Genomic DNA, 22030 nt, shown 5'->3' with positions numbered 1-22030 from the left:
TGCATGTCTGCACAGTGTTATATTTTCACAGCTCACTGTTAGTAAATATCGTAAAGTACATATTGGACTACAAGAGAATTATTTAAAGCTTTTGTGACATCCCTGAATTTGTCTGATCCGTCTGTGCTTCTCCTTCCAATAGGGCGCTTCCCCTTTAATTGCCAATTAAATAGCCAGCGTCAGCTGCGCAAAAGTGGGGTTGTGATAGAGACACAAACCCAAACCTCACACAGAACCCAAACTGGCTGCGCGCCAGCTAGCTTGCACTTGCTGGCTAATGTGTCATATTTAGCTAGCTTGCTGTAGCTAGCTAATTTGTCCTGGGATATAAAAATTGAGTTGTTATTTTTCCTGAAATTCACAAGGTCCTCTACTCCAACAATTAATCCCCACATAAAACGGTCAACCGAATAATTTCTAGTCATCTCTCTTCCTTCCAGGCCTTTTCTTCTCTAGACTTTATGTTGCGATTGGCAATTTTCATAAATTGGGTGCATTACCGCCACTGACCTCGTTCGTCTTTCAGTCACCCACATGAGTATAACAAATGAGGAGATGGCACATGGGTACCTGACTCTATAAACCAATGAGATGGGAGAGGCAGGACTTGCAGCACGATCTGCGTTATAAATAGAACTGACTTCTATTTTAGCCATTGGCAACGCAGATGCTAGTTGGCGCGCACGCCAGCAGTGTGGGTGCAATAATTTAATCATATAGATTTCAACGCTCAGGCACACAACGGGAGCTGTGTAGTCAGGGTATCAGTTCCGAAGCGTCTTTACCCCGTTCGTTTTGTTGTATTAAAAAGTGCTTTGTAGCCTAGTCTCAAGTTTAACCATGATCGGATCCACTCATCGCTTCCTTTAGACTACACATCTTAGTTGTTCTCTGTGGCCTTTCTCTGCTGGAGATCAAATCAAATGTGTTTGTATAGCCCTTCTTACATCAGCTGATATCTCAAAGTGCTGTTCAGAAACCCAGCCTAAAACCCCAAACAGCAAGCAATGCAGGTGTAGAAGCACGGTGGCTAGGAAAAACTCCCTAGAATGGCCAAAATCTGGGACGAAACCTGGAGAGGAACCAGGCTATGAGGGGTGGCCAGTCCTCTTCTGGCTGTGCTGGGTGGAGATTATAACAGAACATGGCAAAGATGTTCAAATGTTCATAAATGACCAGCATGGTCAATAATAATAATTACAGTAGTTGTCGAGGGTGCAACAAGTCAGCACCTCAGGAGTAAATGTCAGTTGGCTTTTCATAGCCAATCTCTACCGCTCCTGCTGTCTCTAGGGAGTTGAAAACAGCAGGTCTGGGACAGGTAGCATGTCCGGTGAACAGGTCAGGGTTCCATAGCTGCAGGCAGAACAGTTGGAACTGGAGCAGCAGCACAGCCAGGTGTACTGGGGACAGCAAGGAGTCATCATGCCAGGTAGTCCTCAGGTCCTCCGAGAGAGAGAGAGAGAATTAGAGAGAGCATACTTAAATTCACACAGGACACCGGATAGGACAGGAGAAGATCTGTTGGCGGATTGGATTGTCTGACTGACCAATTGACTGCAACTATTTTGCAAACGGTATTTTAATTTGTTTTATAATGACTACCGTGATGATTTAAGACTTATTGAGATGTGATATTATTTATGGTTGTGTGGAAAAATTGTTGATATTTTGATTGTATGATTGAGACTGGGTTTACGCTACACTTTATGATAATAATAATAATAATATATGCCATTTAGCAGACGCTTTTATCCAAAGCGACTTACAGTCTATGAATGTACAAACATTGCGTGGCTAAGGTCACTTGACTTCACTGAACTCATTTACTGTGCTGGACTCTTTTAGGCCCGAAGTAGAGCACTTTTCTGGAGGAACCAGAGCTCATTATTTGTTATATTATTACTTTGTGTGTGTGATCATTTATGTTGGTAATACAGCGTCTTAGGAAAATGAACAAAGAGAATCCTTACACGAGTATATATCACTAGCACTGTAAATCAAATAATAATAAAAAGGTGCATAAATTAAAACTCATGAAGGATTGTTTCTCCAGGACAAAAAAAGGTAATCATGAATTAAAAAGAGTAAAAACAACACCATCTAAAACACAAAATACAATGTGTTTTAATTGAAGAAAAATAAAATAATAGTTGTTTTGAAGTTATTTCCAATGTTTTATGGATTTATGAAGTCTATGTCCATTCTACCTTTTACATGAGTCCTTTTGTATTGGTGTTAACTTGACAGACCAGATGGGACTCATTCCCTCCCAAACCAAAAGGAGAAATCAATATTTTCTCTGGTAGGCACAACCTACCTGGCACCCCAAACAAACAAACAAACAACCTCAAGTCAAAACCGTTACACTTCGAATGGGTCGATTGGGTTCTGGAGGTGTGTGGTTACAGCAATTGCGCAGGGTTGGTGTGGTGGTGGTAATGTGATATCTTTTCATGGAGCCCAAAATCCCTGGCGGCACCCTTGCACAGACCCACAAAGAATTTGAAAATAAATCCAATATTGATGATAAACTCCCATATCTGTTAGGGGAAATACCACAATGTGCAATCACAGCAAATTTGTGGCCCCTTGTCGTGAGAAAAGGTCAACCAGTGGAGCACAAACGACATTGTAAATATTTATCTGTTTATCTTCCCCCACTTTTCATACAACTAGTTGCACATTGCTAAAACACTGTACATAGCTGATAATATAATACTTGAAATGTCTAGCTTTTTTAAACCTTTTTTAGAGTGAAATGTTAACTGTAAATTTTCAAATTGTTTTTTTTGTTCAATTTGTTTCACTTGCTTTGGCAATGAGAGAGAGAACATTGGTGTACAAATGTAGGCTAATATGTTGTAAAAATAAAACAAGTTTCTCTATGGCATATTTTATTAAACTATACTAAAGCCATGGTGTGAATTCAGTCTAATCCACTCTTCTTAATTAATAATCTAATCAGTCTAGGCTATATACTATTCCTCAGGTCGTTGCTGTGAATGAGAATGTGTTCTCAGTCAACTTACCTGGTAAACTAACGGTCAAATAAAAAATGTAAGGATTCATGATTCTCAGTGTAGGCTACTCCATCTATTGCCTTGGAAGAATTTGTCCACCTGATCAAGTGGTCCTAAACATTTCACAATTTTGGAAGAACTGTTAAGAACCACTCCACCATAGAGACCAAATGACAAGACCCTTCTGCCGGTGGCCACACGCAATCCAACCTGTCATAAAGCACTGTCTGCAACAGACAAAGATTTTTGTTCAGTTTACAGCCATCAATGTAGGTCTAAATTACACCACCAGTACTTCATATTTTTAGAGCAGTTTGAAAATATATTTTAGTCAGGGCCACTTACAAGAGCAATTAGACTTAAGTGTCTTGCCTTGACAGATTAACATAGCCTACTGTAGAAGGCTCTAAGCTAAATAGGCATATTTTTACAAAAGTTATCTTACCGTTAGTGGAGGTTTCATCTGAGCCATCCATGCCTATGCTGTGACTTCAGTGAGCAGCAGCTCTTTATATAGTGTTTTGGGGGTAGGTTCACACAATCTTTTCATTCAGCGAGGAACGAAGGCCATGCAGGTCTGACTGGCTGAGCTGGGTTCCACCTGCAACCTGTGCTGTACAACATACAACCGCCCTGATGACGACGCCAAGTGTACTCACTCACTCTCTGCACATTGCTGGAAATGTTCTGAAGTATCAACTCTGTACCAAACAAAGAATGATAGTCGTTGCTAAATATTTATCTGATGGGTATACACAAATGTAGCTTATTATAGTACATAGTCTAATGAACTAATACAGCTAGATTAAATACTGCATGGATGGCAACATAATATAGGCAAACACTAGGCAGCATACTTTTGGGTGTCTTGGGTTGATTTAAGCATTTCACTGTTGTATTTGATTTCATTTTGATAAGTTCATTAGTTACCAGCCTCAGAAATTGCAGCCCAAATAAATGCTTCAGAGTTCAAGAAACGGACACATCTCAACATCAACTGTTCAGAGGAGACTGTGTGAATCAGGCCTTCATGGTTGAATTGCTGCAACAACAAAAAAACGCTACTAAAGGACACCAATAAGAAGAAGTGACTTGCATGGACTAAGAAACACAAGCAATGGACATTAGACTGGTGGCAATCTATCCTTTGGTTTGATTAATCCAAATTTGAGATTTTTGGTTCCAACCACCATGTCTTTGGGAGACGCAGAGTAGGTCAACAGATGATCTCTGCATGTGTGGTTCCCACACTGAAGCATAGAAGAGGTGTGATGGTGTGGGTGTGCTTTGTTGGTGACACTGTCTGTGATTTTATTTAGAATTCAAAGCACACTTGACCAGCATGGCTACTACAGCATTCAACAGCGCAACACCATCCCATCCCGTTTGCTCTTGGGCAGTTGTTGCCATCCTGTACCTGTCCTGCAGGTGTGACGTTCGGATGTACCGATCCTGTGCAGATGTTGCTACATGTGGTCTGCCACTGCGAGGACGATCAGCTGTTCGTCCTGACTCCTTGTAGCGCTGTCTTAGGCGTCTCACAGTACGGACATTGCAATTTATTGCCCTGGCCACATCTGCAGTCCTCATGCCTCCTTGCAGCATGCCTAAGGCACGTTCACTCAGATGAGCAGGGACCCTGGGCATCTTTCTTTTGGTGTTTTTCAGAGTCAGTAGAAAGGCCTCTTTAGTGTCCAAAGTTTTCATAACTGTGAGCTTAATTGTCTACCGTTTATAAGCTGTTAGTGTCTTAACGACTGTTCCACAGGTGCGTGTTCATTAATTGTTTATGGTTCATTGAACAAGCATGGGAAACAGTGTTTAAACCTTTTACAATGAAGATCTGTTTAGTTATTTGGATTTTTACGAATTCTCTTTGAAAGACAGGGTCCTTTTAAAAGGAACAATTCTTTTTTTGCTGAGTTTATATTGCTAATCTGATAAACATAACAACTTGGTCAAATCTATAAATACAGGGATGTGATGAGAGTAAGACATGTTATATTTCTGTAAATGTTCCTCACCATCTCCTTTATGGCCTCCAAGTCTCCTATCTTAGAAGCGACACAAGCTAAGGTGGGTGTCAGAGCATCCCGGGCAGCTTCTAGCTCCTGGAAATATCAGCAGAAAAACCATCAGCTGTCATGTCAATACAAAGACTGACAATCAGTGGAGGAATGCTGTATGTAATGTGTTGTAAGTGACACTGATATAAATACACTATGAAGCTGGATTTAACACTTTGTAAAAAACTACCGCTGGGCATTGCAATGATTTGAGAGATTTTTTAAAATAATTATATTAAAAAAAAAATTACAATGGGAGCTCTGTCCTATCAGATAAGCCAGAGCCCGATGAAAACATGTCAAAATAACCCTGCTGACTCAGTGATGGTGACCATGTGGCTGGCTGTGCGGTGGCCTCACCTCCTTACAGCTGATGCTCAGAGACTTCATCCAGGTCATCGCTCAGAGTGAGCTTGGCCCCCTGCAGGTCAGCGATCATCTCTCCCCGCAGGTTCTGACTCAGCATCTGGACCGGTACAACAGAGACAACAAAGGACAGATAACACACAAACACAGTCAACACAGACAAGTATGATCAAGGATTACACCATTGTGTCACTGACCTTTATCCACATGTGAATCATCTCTGCCATCTATTGCCGTTACCTTCTTGTTAAAATAGGACTAACACAGATGTCACTCTAAAGTTCAGCCTAATGTAGTTTGTGTCGGGGGGCTAGGGTCAGTTTATTATATCTGGAGTACCTCTCCTGTCCTATCCGGTGTCCTGTGTGAATTTAAGTATGCTCTCTCTAATTCTCTCTTTCTTTCTCTCTCTCGGAGGACCTGAGCCCTAGGACCATGCCTCAGGACTACCTGACATGATGACTCCTTGCTGTCCCCAGTCCACCTGGCCGTGCTGCTGCTCCAGTTTCAACTGTTCTGCCTGTGATTGTTATTATTTGACCATGCTGGTCATTTATGAACATTTGAACATCTTCTGTTGGGGTGGAAGCGTAGCCTAGTGATTAGAGCGTTGGACTAATAACCGGAAGGTTGCGAGTTCAAACCCCCGAGCTGACAAGGTACAAATCTGTCATTCTGCCCCTGAACAGGCAGTTAACCCACTGTTCCCAGGCCGTCATTGAAAATAAGAATATGTTCTTAACTGACTTGCCTGGTTAAATAAAGGTAAAATAAAAAAATAAAAAATCATCTCCACCCGGCACAGCCAGAAGAGGGCTGGCCATCCCACATAGCCTGGTTTCTTCTTAGGTTTTGGCCTTTCTAGGGAGTTCCTAGCCACCGTGCTTCTACACCTGCATTGCTTGCTGTTTGGGGTTTTAGGCTGGGTTTCTGTACAGCACTTTGAGATATCAGCTGATGTACGAAGGGCTATATCAATAAATTTGATTTGATTTGTTGACATTTGCTTCAAAATATTTTCTATAAGGGGCCTACAAAGTGTAGTAAGGTAATGAGTGTATTTTGACTGGGACTCCTACCTTTCTTTTGTTCTCTATGGTGAGGTCCATCCTGGCCAGCACGTAGGACAGCTTGCACAGGGCAGCCTCAGAAGTCATGTCACAGCCTGCCACCAGTCCTGCGTCACTCAAGGCCTGAGGGGATCAGGACGACATGTTAACACATCCATCCACATCATGTGCACTCTCCCACACCCACGGAACACAGGGTTCTGGTGTACCTTTCCAGTGGCGTACGATGTGGTGACAGAACCCCTCAGACACTGGGTGCAGTTGACCATGATCACGCCCCTCTCTGTGGCATTCCGGAACTCCTCAAGCAGGTCAGCACGGTTGTCAGGGGCGTTTCCACTACCATACGTCTCCAGGACAATGCCCTCCATGGGCGCCTGCAGGAAGGACTTCACCTGCACACACACAGACACAGACAGCGGGATGAGCGGCCATCTCAGTCTGGCTTGTGGACAAAGAAGGAGTGTACGGAGCTAGGATTGGGTTTAACAACATGCCCATACCCCCCCCTCCAGCCCATCTGGTGCATATGCCCTCCCAGGGTGATTCACTGGCTCCAGGATCGCTCAACTTAAGAACACCAGCTCTGGTATCTGGAGAGGAGATGGATCAAACGGCCAGGTACGGGGAACCATTAACTTCAAGGTGTTCAGAGACAGCATCATTTCACTTGGCAACGGTCCTTAGACCTAACTTGTGGAGGGAGGGAATCATAGCAAGTTATCTTCATTGGATTTCAGATCAAGCGGCTAGCTAGCCAAAAATGTGTGCAACACAGAACCCCAAATAAACCCCATGCTGGCAGAGACCATGGAAGGCAGAGGAGACACTGATGCATAATCAAAGAAGCAAATAATAACATACATTTAAAAAAAAGCATCATGGCCAGCGTCGGCAGAGGGACCAGATTGAGACAGTAAAGCCATCCTCCCCTCAATCTGTAGCGAGGGAGGCGTATCTAAGTGTTTAAGTGTCTGTGCCAAGTCCCTCGTCTTTAACGAGTAATTGGACATGCCCCATAACCCAGTCTCATTTTTCACTGGACTAAACGCAGCTGGCAGCTCCCGGCTGTATGCAGACCACTTGGAACGCCCACACGATGCTGGCTCGTCAGAAAACACAGTAGGACCTGCATGAGAGGATTCACCACAACAGAGCTACAATGAAGAGTTTTAGATAAATATGGCCCCAAATGGCTATTCTGATTTAGTCTTTCTACAATTGGGTATTACTTTCACTATTACCGTACATCAGAAGTAGGAAGGCCGTAATAATGTGGTTGAATGGGCAACAGAAACAGGGCAGAGCCACTATCCACCCCTTCTCACCCCCAACCTGGGAAGCCTCACGGTCATCGCAGTGATGCCTGGGAAAAGTCTCAGCAGACCCATGTTACGGTTCATCTGAGTGCTCACTCTGAACCGCGAGGTTGTGTTTGCTCTCCACACCGTGTGTGATGTTTTGTCATTTATTATCATGTCTTGTCCCTGTGCTTCCCATTCTATTCGTTTCCCTCTGCTGGTCTTATTAGGTTCTTTCCCTCTTTCTATCCCTCTCTCTCCCCCTCCCTCTCTCACTCTCTCGCTCTCTCTTCTCTCTATCGTTCCGTTCCTGCTCCCAGCTGTTCCTATTCCCCTAATCATCATTTAGTCTTCCCACACCTGTTCCCGATCCTTTTCCCTGATTAGAGTCCCTATTTCTCTCCTTGTTTCCCGTACCTGCCCTGTCGGATCCTCATTTATAATTCACCGTGCTGTGTCTATGTTTTGCCCTGTCGTGTCGTGTTTCCCTCAGATGCTGCGTGGTGAGCAGGTGTCTGAGTCTGCTAGGTTCAAGTGCCTTCCCGAGGCAACCTGCAGTTCTCGATCAAGTCTCCAGTCTGTTCTCGTCTTTACGTGTAGTATTATGCTTTTTTGTTTTGTAAAGTTTATTCTGGATTAAATACTCTGTTTTCGCCAAGTCGCTTTTGGGTCCTCATTCACCAGCATGACAGAAGGATCCGACCAAGGAATGGACCCAGCGACTACAGACGCTCGTAACACTGCCGTCGAGATCCAAGGAGCCATGCTCGGCAGACACGAGCAGGAATTGTCTGCTGCTCGCCATGCCGTGGAGAGCCTGGCCGCTCAGGTTTCCGACCTCTCTGGACAGTTCCAGAGTCTTCGTCTCGTGCCACCTGTTACTTCCTGGCCTGCCGAGCCTCCAGAACCTAGGGTTAATAACCCACCTTGCTACTCCGGGCAGCCCACTGAGTGCCGCTCCTTTCTCACCCAGTGTGAGATTGTGTTCTCTCTCCAACCCAACACATACTCTAGAGAGAGAGCTCGGGTTGCTTACGTCATTTCACTCCTTACTGGCCGGGCCCGAGAGTGGGGCACAGCTATCTGGGAGGCAGGGGCTGATTGTTCTAACAATTACCAGAACTTTAAAGAGGAGATGATTCGGGTTTTTGACCGTTCAGTTTTTGGTGGGGAGGCTTCTAGGGTCCTGGCTTCCCTATGCCAAGGTGATCGATCCATAACGGATTACTCTATAGAGTTTCGTACTCTTGCTGCCTCTAGTGACTGGAACGAGCCGGCGCTGCTCGCTCGTTTTCTGGAGGGACTCCACACAGTGGTCAAAGATGAGATTCTCTCTCGGGAGGTTCCTTCCAGTGTGGACTCTTTGATTGCTCTCGCCATCCGCATAGAACGACGGGTAGATCTTCGTCACCAGGCTCGTGGAAGAGAGCTCGCATCAACGGTGTTTCCCTGCTCCGCATCGCAACCATCTCCCTCCTCTGGCTCTGAGACTGAGCCCATGCAGCTGGGAGGGATTCGCATCTCGACTAAGGAGAGGGAACGGAGGATCACCAACCGCCTGTGCCTCTATTGCGGAGTTGATGGACATTTTGTTAATTCATGTCCAGTAAGAGGCCAGAGCCCATCTGTAAGCGGAGGGCTACTGGTGAGCGCTACTACTCAGGTCTCTTCATCTAGATCTTGTACTACTATGTCGGTCCATCTACGCTGGACCGGTTCGGGTGCTACATGCAGTGCCTTGATTGACTCTGGGGCTGAGGGTTGTTTCATGGACGAAGCATGGGTTCGGAAACATAACATTCCTTTCAGACAGTTAGACAAGCCTACGCCCATGTTTGCCTTAGATGGTAGTCATCTTCCCAGTATCAGATTTGAGACACTACCTTTAACTCTCACAGTATCTGGTAACCACAGTGAGACTATTTCTTTTTTGATTTTTCGTTCACCTTTCACACCTGTTGTTTTGGGTCATCCCTGGCTAGTATGTCATAATCCTTCTATTAATTGGTCTTGTAATTCTATCCTATCCTGGAACGTATCTTGTCATGTGAAGTGCTTAATGTCTGCCATCCCTCCCATTTCTTCTGTCCCCACTTCTCAGGAGGAACCTGGCGATTTGACAGGAGTGCCGGAGGAATATCATGATCTGCGCACGGTCTTCAGTCGGTCCCGAGCCAACTCCCTTCCTCCTCACCGGTCGTATGATTGTAGTATTGATCTCCTTCCGGGGACCACTCCTCCTCGGGGTAGACTATACTCTCTGTCGGCTCCCGAACGTAAGGCTCTCGAGGATTATTTATCTGTGTCTCTTGACGCCGGTACCATAGTGCCTTCTTCCTCTCCGGCCGGGGCGGGGTTCTTTTTGTTAAGAAGAAGGACGGTACTCTGCGCCCCTGCGTGGATTATCGAGGGCTGAATGACATAACGGTTAAGAATCGTTATCCGCTTCCCCTTATGTCATCAGCCTTCGAGATTCTGCAGGGAGCCAGGTGCTTTACTAAGTTGGACCTTCGTAACGCTTACCATCTCGTGCGCATCAGAGAGGGGGACGAGTGGAAAACGGCGTTTAACACTCCGTTAGGGCATTTTGAGTACCGGGTTCTGCCGTTTGGTCTCGCCAATGCGCCAGCTGTTTTTCAGGCATTAGTTAATGATGTTCTGAGAGACATGCTGAACATCTTTGTTTTTGTCTATCTTGACGATATCCTGATTTTTTCACCGTCACTCGAGATTCATGTTCAGCACGTTCTACGTGTTCTACAGCGCCTTTTAGAGAATTGTCTCTACGTAAAGGCTGAGAAGTGCTCTTTTCATGTCTCCTCCGTTACTTTTCTCGGTTCCGTTATTTCCGCTGAAGGCATTCAGATGGATTCCGCTAAGGTCCAAGCTGTCAGTGATTGGCCCGTTCCAAGGTCACGTGTCGAGTTGCAGCGCTTTTTAGGTTTCGCTAATTTCTATCGGCGTTTCATTCGTAATTTCGGTCAAGTTGCTGCCCCTCTCACAGCTCTTACTTCTGTCAAGACGTGTTTTAAGTGGTCCGGTTCCGCCCAGGGAGCTTTTGATCTTCTAAAAGAACGTTTTACGTCCGCTCCTATCCTCGTTACTCCTGACGTCACTAGACAATTCATTGTCGAGGTTGACGCTTCAGAGGTAGGCGTGGGAGCCATTCTATCCCAGCGCTTCCAGTCTGACGATAAGGTTCATCCTTGCGCTTATTTTTCTCATCGCCTGTCGCCATCTGAGCGCAACTATGATGTGGGTAACCGTGAACTGCTCGCCATCCGCTTAGCCCTAGGCGAATGGCGACAGTGGTTGGAGGGGGCGACCGTTCCTTTTGTCGTTTGGACAGACCATAAGAACCCTGAGTACATCCGTTCTGCCAAACGACTTAATGCCCGTCAAGCTCGTTGGGCGTTGTTTTTCGCTCGTTTCGAGTTTGTGATTTCTTACCGTCCGGGTAGCAAGAACACCAAGCCTGATGCCTTATCCCGTCTGTTTAGTTCTTCTGTGGCTTCTACTGATCCCGAGGGGATTCTTCCTTATGGGCGTGTTGTCGGGTTGACAGTCTGGGGAATTGAAAGACAGGTTAAGCAAGCACTCACGCACACTGCGTCGCCGCGCGCTTGTCCTAGTAACCTCCTTTTCGTTCCTGTTTCCACTCGTCTGGCTGTTCTTCAGTGGGCTCACTCTGCCAAGTTAGCTGGTCATCCCGGTGTTCGAGGCACTCTTGCGTCTATTCGCCAGCGATTTTGGTGGCCGACTCAGGAGCGTGACACACGCCGTTTCGTGGCTGCTTGTTCGGACTGCGCGCAGACTAAGTCGGGTAACTCTCCTCCTGCCGGTCGTCTCAGACCGCTCCCCATTCCTTCTCGACCATGGTCTCACATCGCCCTAGACTTCATTACCGGTCTGCCTTTGTCTGCGGGGAAGACTGTGATTCTTACGGTTGTCGATAGGTTCTCTAAGGCGGCACATTTCATTCCCCTCGCTAAACTTCCTTCCGCTAAGGAGACGGCACAAATCATTATCGAGAATGTGTTCAGAATTCATGGCCTCCCGTTAGACGCCGTTTCAGACAGAGGCCCGCAATTCACGTCACAGTTTTGGAGGGAGTTCTGTCGTTTGATTGGTGCGTCCGTCAGTCTCTCTTCCGGGTTTCATCCCCAGTCTAACGGTCAAGCAGAGAGGGCCAATCAGACGATTGGTCGCATACTACGCAGCCTTTCTTTCAGAAACCCTGCGTCTTGGGCAGAACAGCTCCCCTGGGCAGAATACGCTCACAACTCGCTTCCTTCGTCTGCTACCGGGTTATCTCCGTTTCAGAGTAGTCTGGGTTACCAGCCTCCTCTATTCTCTTCCCAGCTTGCCGAGTCCAGCGTTCCCTCCGCTCAAGCGTTTGTCCAACGTTGTGAGCGCACCTGGAGGAGGGTGAGGTCTGCACTTTGCCGCTACAGGGCACAGACTGTGAGAGCCGCCAATAAACGCAGGATTAAGAGTCCTAGGTATTGTTGCGGCCAGAGAGTGTGGCTTTCCACTCGCAACCTTCCTCTTACGACAGCTTCTCGTAAGTTGACTCCGCGGTTCATTGGTCCGTTCCGTGTCTCCCAGGTCGTCAATCCTGTCGCTGTGCGACTGCTTCTTCCGCGACATCTTCGTCGCGTCCATCCTGTCTTCCATGTCTCCTGTGTTAAGCCTTTTCTTCGCACCCCCGTTCGTCTTCCCTCCCCCTCCCGTCCTTGTCGAGAGCGCACCTATTTACAAGGTACATAAGATCATGGACATGCGTTCTCGGGGACGGGGTCACCAATACTTAGTGGATTGGGAGGGTTACGGTCCTGAGGAGAGGAGTTGGGTTCCGTCTCGGGACGTGCTGGACCGTTCACTCATTGATGATTTCCTCCGTTGCCGCCAGGATTCCTCCTCGAGTGCGCCAGGAGGCGCGGGTGAGTGGGGGGTACTGTCATGTTTTGTCATTTATTATCATGTCTTGTCCCTGTGCTTCCCATTCTATTCGTTTCCCTCTGCTGGTCTTATTAGGTTCTTTCCCTCTTTCTATCCCTCTCTCTCCCCCTCCCTCTCTCACTCTCTCGCTCTCTCTTCTCTCTATCGTTCCGTTCCTGCTCCCAGCTGTTCCTATTCCCCTAATCATCATTTAGTCTTCCCACACCTGTTCCCGATCCTTTTCCCTGATTAGAGTCCCTATTTCTCTCCTTGTTTCCCGTACCTGCCCTGTCGGATCCTCATTTATAATTCACCGTGCTGTGTCTATGTTTTGCCCTGTCGTGTCGTGTTTCCCTCAGATGCTGCGTGGTGAGCAGGTGTCTGAGTCTGCTAGGTTCAAGTGCCTTCCCGAGGCAACCTGCAGTTCTCGATCAAGTCTCCAGTCTGTTCTCGTCTTTACGTGTAGTATTATGCTTTTTTGTTTTGTAAAGTTTATTCTGGATTAAATACTCTGTTTTCGCCAAGTCGCTTTTGGGTCCTCATTCACCAGCATGACACCGTGTCCCAGTTAACTGCAGGGGAGAGGGAAAGAGTTCAGGGAAAACATCAATCCATGGGCCATGTCAAAGATTTGAACACAGGACAGACCCAATATTACACCACTTGATTACTTTTAATATCCACTTCAGCATTGGCCAGAGGAGCCAGGTTAGGAGAATTGAAGGCATTGAAACTCCCAGAATCCACCTTGGTCACACGGTTGCCCCGGTACAGCTTGTTGTGGAAATACAGACAAACCTAGAGACGCAGATGAGAATTAATTAAACCTCCTAAGACATCATTATTAAGCATGTACACTGAACCAAAATATAAAATGCAACATGTCAAGTGTTGGTTCCATGTTTCATGAGCTGAAATAAAATATCCCAGAAATGTTCCATATACACACAAAGCTTATTTCTCTCAAATTGTGTGCACAAATTTGTTTCCATCCCTGTTAGTGAGCATTTCTATCCTACACAGCTGTTGCCAGATAATTGAATGTTAATTTCTCTACCATAAGAGAAATGCTATGCTTTATCTTGGCCAGGTCGCAGTTGCAAATGAGCGCATGTTGTTCTCAACTAGCCTACCTGATTAAATAAAGTTGAAATAAATAAAGCATCTGTCATTTTTTGAGAATTTGGCAGTATGTCCATCTGGCCTCCAAAACCTCACCACGTGCATGGCGTTGTGTGGGTGAGCAGTTTGTTGATTTCAAAGTTGTGGACAGAGTACCCCATTGTGGAGGTGGGGTTATGGTACGGGCAGCTATGGACAACGAATACAATTACATTTGGTCAATGTCAATTTCAATGTACAGAGATACCTTGACAAGAACCTGAGGCCCATTGTCCTGCCATTCAGCTTCTCTTCCCCTCTAACCCTGGTCTGGGAGTTCCGCAGGCACTTCATGTTTTTGATTTGACCTGCGGCACTCCAGGAACAGGGTTGTCTACCCCTGTACTACTGTTATTACATTTTTACATTTAAGTCATTTAGCAGACGCTCTTATCCAGAGCGACTTACAAATTGGTGCATTCACCTTATGGCATCCAGTGGAACAGTCACTTACAATAGTGCATCTAAATCTTAAAGGTGCACTATTGTAAGTGACTGTTCCACTGGATGGGAAACTGTTGAGCTTATACACTGAGTGTACACAACAAGGTTCCACAAGGATGCTGGCCCATGTTGACGCCAATACTTCCGACAGTTATGTAATGTTGGCTGGATGTCATTTAGGTGGTGGACCATTCTTGGGAAACTGTTGAGCTTATAAAATCCAGGAGCGTTGCAGTTCTTGACACAAACTGTTGTGCCTGGCACCTACTACCATACCTCGTTCAAAGGCACTTAAATATTTTGTCTTGCCCATTCACCCTCAGAATGGCACACATATACAATCTGTTTCAATTGTCTCCAGGCTTAAATCATTGTTTAACCCGTCTCCTCCCCTTCATCTACACTGATTGACATCAATAAGAGATCATAACTGTCACATGGATTCACCTGGTGAGTTTGTCATGGAAAAAGCGTCTTCTTAATGTTTTGTACACTTTGTATGCACCCTTCAACAGTCACAGCCATTTTGTGCTATTGATGTAACAGAGCATATGACAAACCAATTGATAAAACACAATTACAATCACATTTTCCTCATATCTTCATTTAAAATGTATCATTCCATCTTTATCGATAGTAGCACATTGTCTAGATACAGCATTATATAAAGGCCCCGGAGAGTGTGTACATTTTGTTATTCTCTTGAAGATAAACACGCTTTGACAACTCTGAAGTCTCATCTGGCAGTTTCAGGTCCTGTATTGTGACACCTTCATGCTTTACTGAACAGTCTTGTCTAACAAGTGGTTTAAGGCCTTTGGTGCCTATTGTCTGCCAACAAAGTTCATCCTCACACCTTTATCAATCAGGGAGGACATAGCCAGTTATAACACCTTAATACCATAGCAGGCTAAAAAGCTAGACACATGTCAACAGCTTGGACAATAGTATGAACACACATTCAATTTAGAGAGAAGTGATACAGTTCTCATCTAAAAATGTGCAACTGGGAATAGGGTGATATTTGGCCAAGATGGTTCAACTACATTGCATTCAAAAACAAGTGCAGGTGACATGCAGTCAGGTGTGTGTGAGTGCTGCTCCAAGAAGTGTCCCTCCCTCCTCTACTCACCTCAGGAATAACAAACTGACCAGCGATCAGCAGCGCCCCCAACAGGTTGTCTCTTCCATCGTTCCTCATCTCATAGATCGGCACCTGAAAGAGGTCATAAAACAACATTTCACCCTTCTGTTATCTTATCTTTATGAAGCAGTTTAGCTGTATGGATGGCAGGTGTACCTGGGAGCCGGTGAGGATGACAGGCTTCCCCAGATGCTCACACATGAAGGACAGAGCAGATGCTGTGTAGGCCATGGTGTCCGTGCCGTGGAGAATGACAAAACCGTCATACTTCTCATAGTGTTTCTGGAACCAAGAGACAAAGAGAACAGGATCAGACTTGAACCCAAGGTTCCAAGGTCAACATGTGTAGCCTATATCTTTCCACAGGCTACTTGAAATAAGTACTGTATTTAATACAAAAGCTGTACAGTACATTTACATAAAAGGAAAGGGACAACTGACTTTTACTTCAGTGGATGACTTGAGATTATTGTTTTATTGCATTATAATGCCTCTGCTTATGTAAATGGTAAAAGTCAGTGTTATGGTTAATGTTAGGGTGAAGTGCAAGATAAATAAACATGACCGGGACACCAAGTACCTTATGACCACACCAAGTACCTCAATGTCCTTCCCAATTGTAGCCCAGTCATCTGTGGTCATATTGCAAGAGTCCAGCAAGGGGCTGTACTCTAAAACAGTGTACACTATCCTCTTATTTTGTTTGCACAGCCTGGGAAAAGACAAGTTGAGTCATAATCATCCTATAATAACCAAATCTACAGAAAACACCCAAAGAAGCTCTGTGCATCAACAGAGCAGACAGTTTACATCAACATAGACAGTTTACATAGACACACAAACAATCCAGGTTAAGCAAATGTGGCTATTACATAATATAAGGAAATCCCTTTAAGGGTGTAGAGACACCCCTCTTTTTTGACTTGGTTATTCTGTTTACTTTACAAACTCATTAAGACATGGAGCCGGTTCTGTTTACATGAGGAAAAGGCAGAAGATAAAGGAAAAGTGTGAAACAAGCCTAGCTTACGTCATGAAGCGAGACAGAGTCTATTTGGTTGGGCCTTCTGTTTCAGCAGCAGGGTGCCCAAACCAGTTCCTAAGTGCTGGGTGTGAATTATGGGCATGATGAGGGAGGGGGCGACTCCCTGGGAAGTCTACGATGCTCTATGAGGAGTTACTCATTTGCGGGTGTTCTGAGGGGTAAGGGGTGCCTTTTGGGAGTATGGAGGGGGGTTGAAAAGGGGTGTGTTCGAGAGCGAGACCCCATGTTCTAATTAGACAGGTGCAGCTCATCCTGGTCTCCCGTGCATATTAATATGTCCTCTAGATGTAGGTAACGTTGGCGTCCCGTGCATATTAATATGTCCTCTAGATGGAGGTAACGTTGGCGTCCCGTGCATATTAATATGTCCTCTAGATGGAGGTAACGTTGGCGTCCCGTGCATATTAATATGTCCTCTAGATGGATGTAACGTTGGCGTCCCGTGCATATTAATATGTCCTCTAGATGGAGGTAACGTTGGCGTCCCGTGCATATTAATATGTCCTCTAGATGGCGGTAATGTTGGCGTCCAGTATTCTCCTGCTTGCGCTCTATAAAGAGATTATGCCTGGACTAAGCAGCTGTGCAAAGATTTTCCCCCTAATCTCCCTTTTTAAGACACGGGACAAGACACTGGAGGGCGGAGGGTGCAAACCATTGAACCCCCCTAATTGGGGGTTCAATAAATAGAACAGCAGGGCAAATAGCAAGCTTACCCCTCAGCACCTAACCAAAGGCCTAAAGACACTACCCTAATTGGCCCTGGCTCCAGACACAATCCTCAAACATATGTTGTTCATAATCTTAGTGATTGTGTCGCTGTAAACAATATTCAAATCACCAATTATGCATTTATCTCCTGGTATAGCCGACGGTGTGGCAGGGAAATGTGTATTAGCATATAGAGGATTGGGTAGGATGCTGCCCTGTGGCCTGGCCTGCTGATGAGGACCAGAGTGGTGACAGAGGCAAATGGGAGGTTGGGGTGAAGGCTGCACCCAAAGAATCTCACTGCTGCTTTTCACTCAGCTCAGCTCAATAGACCAATTTCCTACTCCACACAATGTAAAACATTTAATCAATGTTAGGATTTATTGACATTATCTTTGTCAATGTTATTTCAAGTCCACTGCACATGCTCACTGCAAAGCATAATATAAAAAATAAATAACTCAGGCATTAGGGACATTTAATAGCAATGTTTTGTGACAGCTAGTATGTGTTAATCAACATTAACTTGAAGCCACAAAAAGGAACATAATGATCGTAATACTGAAAATTAACCTTACAGAACCAAGGAGGAAAGAGGATGATTGAATCAACTACTGAAATTACATTGAAAACATAATGAGACTGATACATTTGTCTGTGGGACGGAATCTGAATCCATACGTCCTATGAATCTCCTGTGAGACTGTTGAAGCGATGAGGAGTAGAAGGCTATGGAGGTGACATGGCAGTCCTCCAAACAAATATTACCATGATCCAAACAGGCACAGTGCCACCAGCCCCCCTTCACGCAAACAGCTTTAAAAATAGCGCACTTGTGTAATTCTCTTATCTGTCCCCTATAACCCAGCCCCACCCTGCCCCCTCCAGTCTCTATATCTGTGGTCCTGAGCTGCTCTGAGTGAGATTGAGGTGGAGGAGCTGAGCCCTATGCTGGCTATCGAGGGGCGATAGCCAACACCCCTTGAAGCCAACACCCCTTGAATCCGACCTGCCAGGACCATATTCAGCAGAGGGCCCTCTCGCTGCTCCTGAACACACGCACTGAGAACCAGACTACAGGAATCAAACACACTCAACACAGATTATCCTCACTCTCTGCCAGCGTGGCACCAGCAAACACTCACAGGAATATTCTCTCTCTCTGGCAACAGCAAACCTCCTGGGGTTGCTACTGCAACATTACATAAGCGTTATGAGAACTTGACTGTTCTGCACTGGTTTTAGCTAGACATGAACCAATGGGAGTAGCTCCCTCCAGTGGGAGTGAGGAGAGGTATCTGAAGAGAGGAAATAAGGGTAGAATGTCAGGCAGGCGTGAACACCGCTACTGAAATGCTGCAGCACAACTCCCTGCAGGTCTGTGCTCCAATGATCACTCCCTGACGGGTCCACACAGACAACAGCAGCAAACTGTTCCTGCCAGGCACTTTTTGACACCAGGCGGAACGGATACAGAGGATTCAAACCACACAGCGTAGCGCAGGCACACAGTATGCTACCAGTATTTCAGGACCTTTTTGATAGTTCATCAGCGAGGTCTGTCGGCATCCTGTCAAAACAACAGACAGTTTTAGAGTGAAATGTTCCCAGGCATGCAGGGAATAGAAACGTGTGTATGATATCCCCCAACAAGCATTGTATATCCTGTAGGCCTACTGCTATGGAGGCGTCATAGTGAACAGATGTTGGGGCATGATATGCTGTGCACTAGAATATGTTGCTATTCAAAGAGCCATTGAAAAAGCGCTGTATGCCTTATAGGTTGAAAAAGCCATGAAATAAAAGCTGTCAATGGTTATAAAACAGGAAGCAGAGCTTCACTCTTGTGTTTGAATTTGACAGTCAAATTAAGAAGTTACTCTAATCCAGTATGTGCAATACACACTCATCTCCTGTGTAATGAAATGGTAAGGGCGTGAAAATGTATGTATCGGTAGAACCGGTAGGTTGAGGTCCCCTTCACATATTTCTGTAACACCAGTTATAGACTAACTACTATTACTCTACTCTGATTTTATCATCATCTGTATCCAACTCCAAGCTCTCCATCTGAAGTTTTCAGTCAAATAGCACAAGGTTTCATTATTCATTACTCTAAATCTATAGTGATGATGTGTTACATGGATAGTAATCTTTTCAGTTTGAATGATTGTACGAAGACTGTACAATAAAGTAAACCATGTCAACATTTAACTCTGGCCTATATATTAATAACAGCAAAGACAAAGTAAGGGGGGAGGTGGAGTGTATGGGTGACTTACGGCAGGACAAGGGTGTTCTCCTGTGGGCCACTCGTGCTGTCGTCCAGGGCATACTGCTTATCATGGAGGTTGGGAAGCTTTCGCAGGGCCTTCACAAACACATTAGGGCCTGACAACGATAGCGTTTGGCTATCGAATGGAGCCCAGGTTTACCATTCCCAGTAAATCATGTACATGTCTTGTATTGTACTCAACCCTAGTGGCAAATGTGAGAATCACATCAATATGAAAAGTAGCTGTTTGGAATATAGTTCTAATCATTCATGCATTGGGAAATGTCTTACAGTTCAAGTCGGAAGTTTACATACACCTTAGCCAAATATATTTAAACTTAGTTTTTCATAATTCCTGACATTTAAGCCTAGTAATCCCTGTCTTAGGTCAGTTAGATCACCACTTTATTTTAAGAATGTGAAATGCCAGAATAATAGAGAGAATGATTTATTTCAGCTTGACATTTTCTGTCATTTTCCAAGCTGTTTAAAGGCACAGTCAACTTAGGGTATGTAAACGTCTGACCCACTGGAATTGTGATTAAGTGAAATAATCTGTCTGTAAACAATTGTTGGAAAAAGTAGTACTAACTGACTTGCCAAAACTATAGAACACCATCATGATGGTGGCAGCATCATGCTGTGGGTATGTTTTTCATCGACTGGGAAACTGTTCAGAATTGAAGGAATGATGGATGGTGCTAAATACATGGAAATTCTTGAGGGAAACCTGTTTCAGTCTTCCAGAGATTTGAGACAGGGACGGAGGTTCACCTTCTAGCAGGACAATGACCCTAAACATACTGCTAAAGCAACACTTGAGTGGTTTAAGGGGAAACATTCAAATGTCTTGGAATGGCTTATTCAAAGCCCAGACCTCAGTCCAATAGAGAAACTGTGACTTAAAGATTGCTGTACACCACAGAACCCATCCAACTTGAAGGAGCTGAAGCAGTTTTGCCTTGAAGAATGGACAAAAATCCTAGTGGCTAGAATTGCCAAGCGTATAGCTTACATACCCCAAGAGACTTGCAGCTGTAATTGCTCCAAAAGGTGGCTCTACAAAGTAGTGACTTTGGGGGGGGTGAATAGTTATGCATGTTTAAGTTCTGTTTTTTTGTCTTATTGTTTTTTACAATAAAAAAATATTTTGCATCTTCAAAGTGGTAGGCATGTTGTGTAAATCAAATGATACAAACCCCACAAAAATGTGTTTTAATTCCAGGTTGTAAGGCAACAAAATAGGAAAAATGCCAAGGGGGGTGAATACTTTCGCAAGCCACTGTATGCTAAAAACAGAGAACACAAAAACAACATATACAAAAACATTAGAACAGCACGTCATCATCACTATGCACACTGGCCTGTACAGTGTCTCTTGTGGATGATGTTTCTATGACCCCCAAGCTGGTGCAGCTTCTTTATCTTCAAGCCAAAGTTTTCATGCGTTTTGCAAGAACACGTTTCTTTGTCTGTAACTCTCTGGTGGCCAGTCCAAAATAGCATAAGTTTAAATAATTGAGGCTTGGAAAGGTTGGCCTTATCAGACAGAAATATTCTATGAAGATAGTGTCCGTTAAGGCTCTCTTACGGAATATCTGGCCCTTTTTGCGGATTTCTGCAGATTTCTCATTCATTACAGTGGAGACTTCATCTTGATGAAGGAAGCCGTTAACAAGTGTGCGTATTAGTCTTCTCAGGCTGTTATTGGGTAATGTTCTCTGATTACCTCTCTTTGTAGTTTTCTTCTGGACCTCTCTGCGGATCCTGTGTTCTGCCTTACAAACAGGACAACGGAATGGATCCCATGCAGCGACCCCCAAAAAAAACGACTCCGGAAAAGAGGGAAACGAGGCGGTCTTCTGGTCAGACTCCGGAGACGGGCACACCGTGCACCACTCCCTAGCATTCTTCTTGCCAATGTCCAGTCTCTTGACAACAAGGTTGATGAAATCCGAGCAAGGGTAGCATTCCAGAGGGACATCAGAGACTGTAACGTTCTTTGCTTCACGGAAACATGGCTCACTGGAGAGACGCCATCCGAGGGGGTGCAGCCAACGGGTTTCTCCACTCATCGCGCCGACAGAAACAAACATCTTTCTGGTAAGAAGAGGGGCGGTGGCGTATGCCTTATGACTAACGAGACATGGTGTGATGAAAGAAACATACAGGAACTCAAATCCTTCTGTTCACCTGATTTAGAATTCCTCACAATCAGATGTAGACCACATTATCTACCAAGAGAATTCTCTTCAATTATAATCACAGCTGTATATATCCCCCATCCCAAGCAGACACATTGATGGCTCTGAACGAACTTTATTTAACTCTTTGCAACCTGGAAACCATTTATCCAGAGGCTGCATTCATTGTAGCTGGGGATTTTAGCAAGGCTAATCTGAAAACAAGACTCACTAAATTTTATCAGCATATCGATTGCGCAACCAGGTGTGGAAAAACCTTTCGGAAAAGCTGACCACGAC

The 22030-nt window shown here is 45.0% G+C and overlaps 1 protein-coding gene across 1 annotated transcript; it reads right to left on the bottom strand.

Moving 5' to 3' along the window:
* Nucleotides 1-2405: 2405 nt before the first annotated feature.
* LOC124001389 (60 kDa lysophospholipase-like) lies at nucleotides 2406-21184 on the bottom strand. Its single transcript, XM_046308141.1, is given in 14 exon segments — nucleotides 2406-2543; nucleotides 5048-5134; nucleotides 5450-5480; nucleotides 5482-5555; nucleotides 6535-6648; nucleotides 6735-6920; nucleotides 7875-7978; nucleotides 13331-13339; nucleotides 13439-13565; nucleotides 15505-15588; nucleotides 15673-15798; nucleotides 16117-16228; nucleotides 19555-19663; nucleotides 21139-21184. Coding segments are annotated over 14 exon segments (1347 nt in total).
* Between the last annotated feature and the right edge of the window lie 846 nt (nucleotides 21185-22030).

The sequence above is a fragment of the Oncorhynchus gorbuscha genome, linkage group LG17 (genome assembly GCF_021184085.1).
Source record: "Oncorhynchus gorbuscha isolate QuinsamMale2020 ecotype Even-year linkage group LG17, OgorEven_v1.0, whole genome shotgun sequence".
Taxonomy (NCBI): Eukaryota; Metazoa; Chordata; class Actinopteri; order Salmoniformes; family Salmonidae; genus Oncorhynchus; species Oncorhynchus gorbuscha.
Note: the sequence above shows the minus strand (reverse complement) of the source record. Positions and strands in the feature narration are given on the sequence as shown.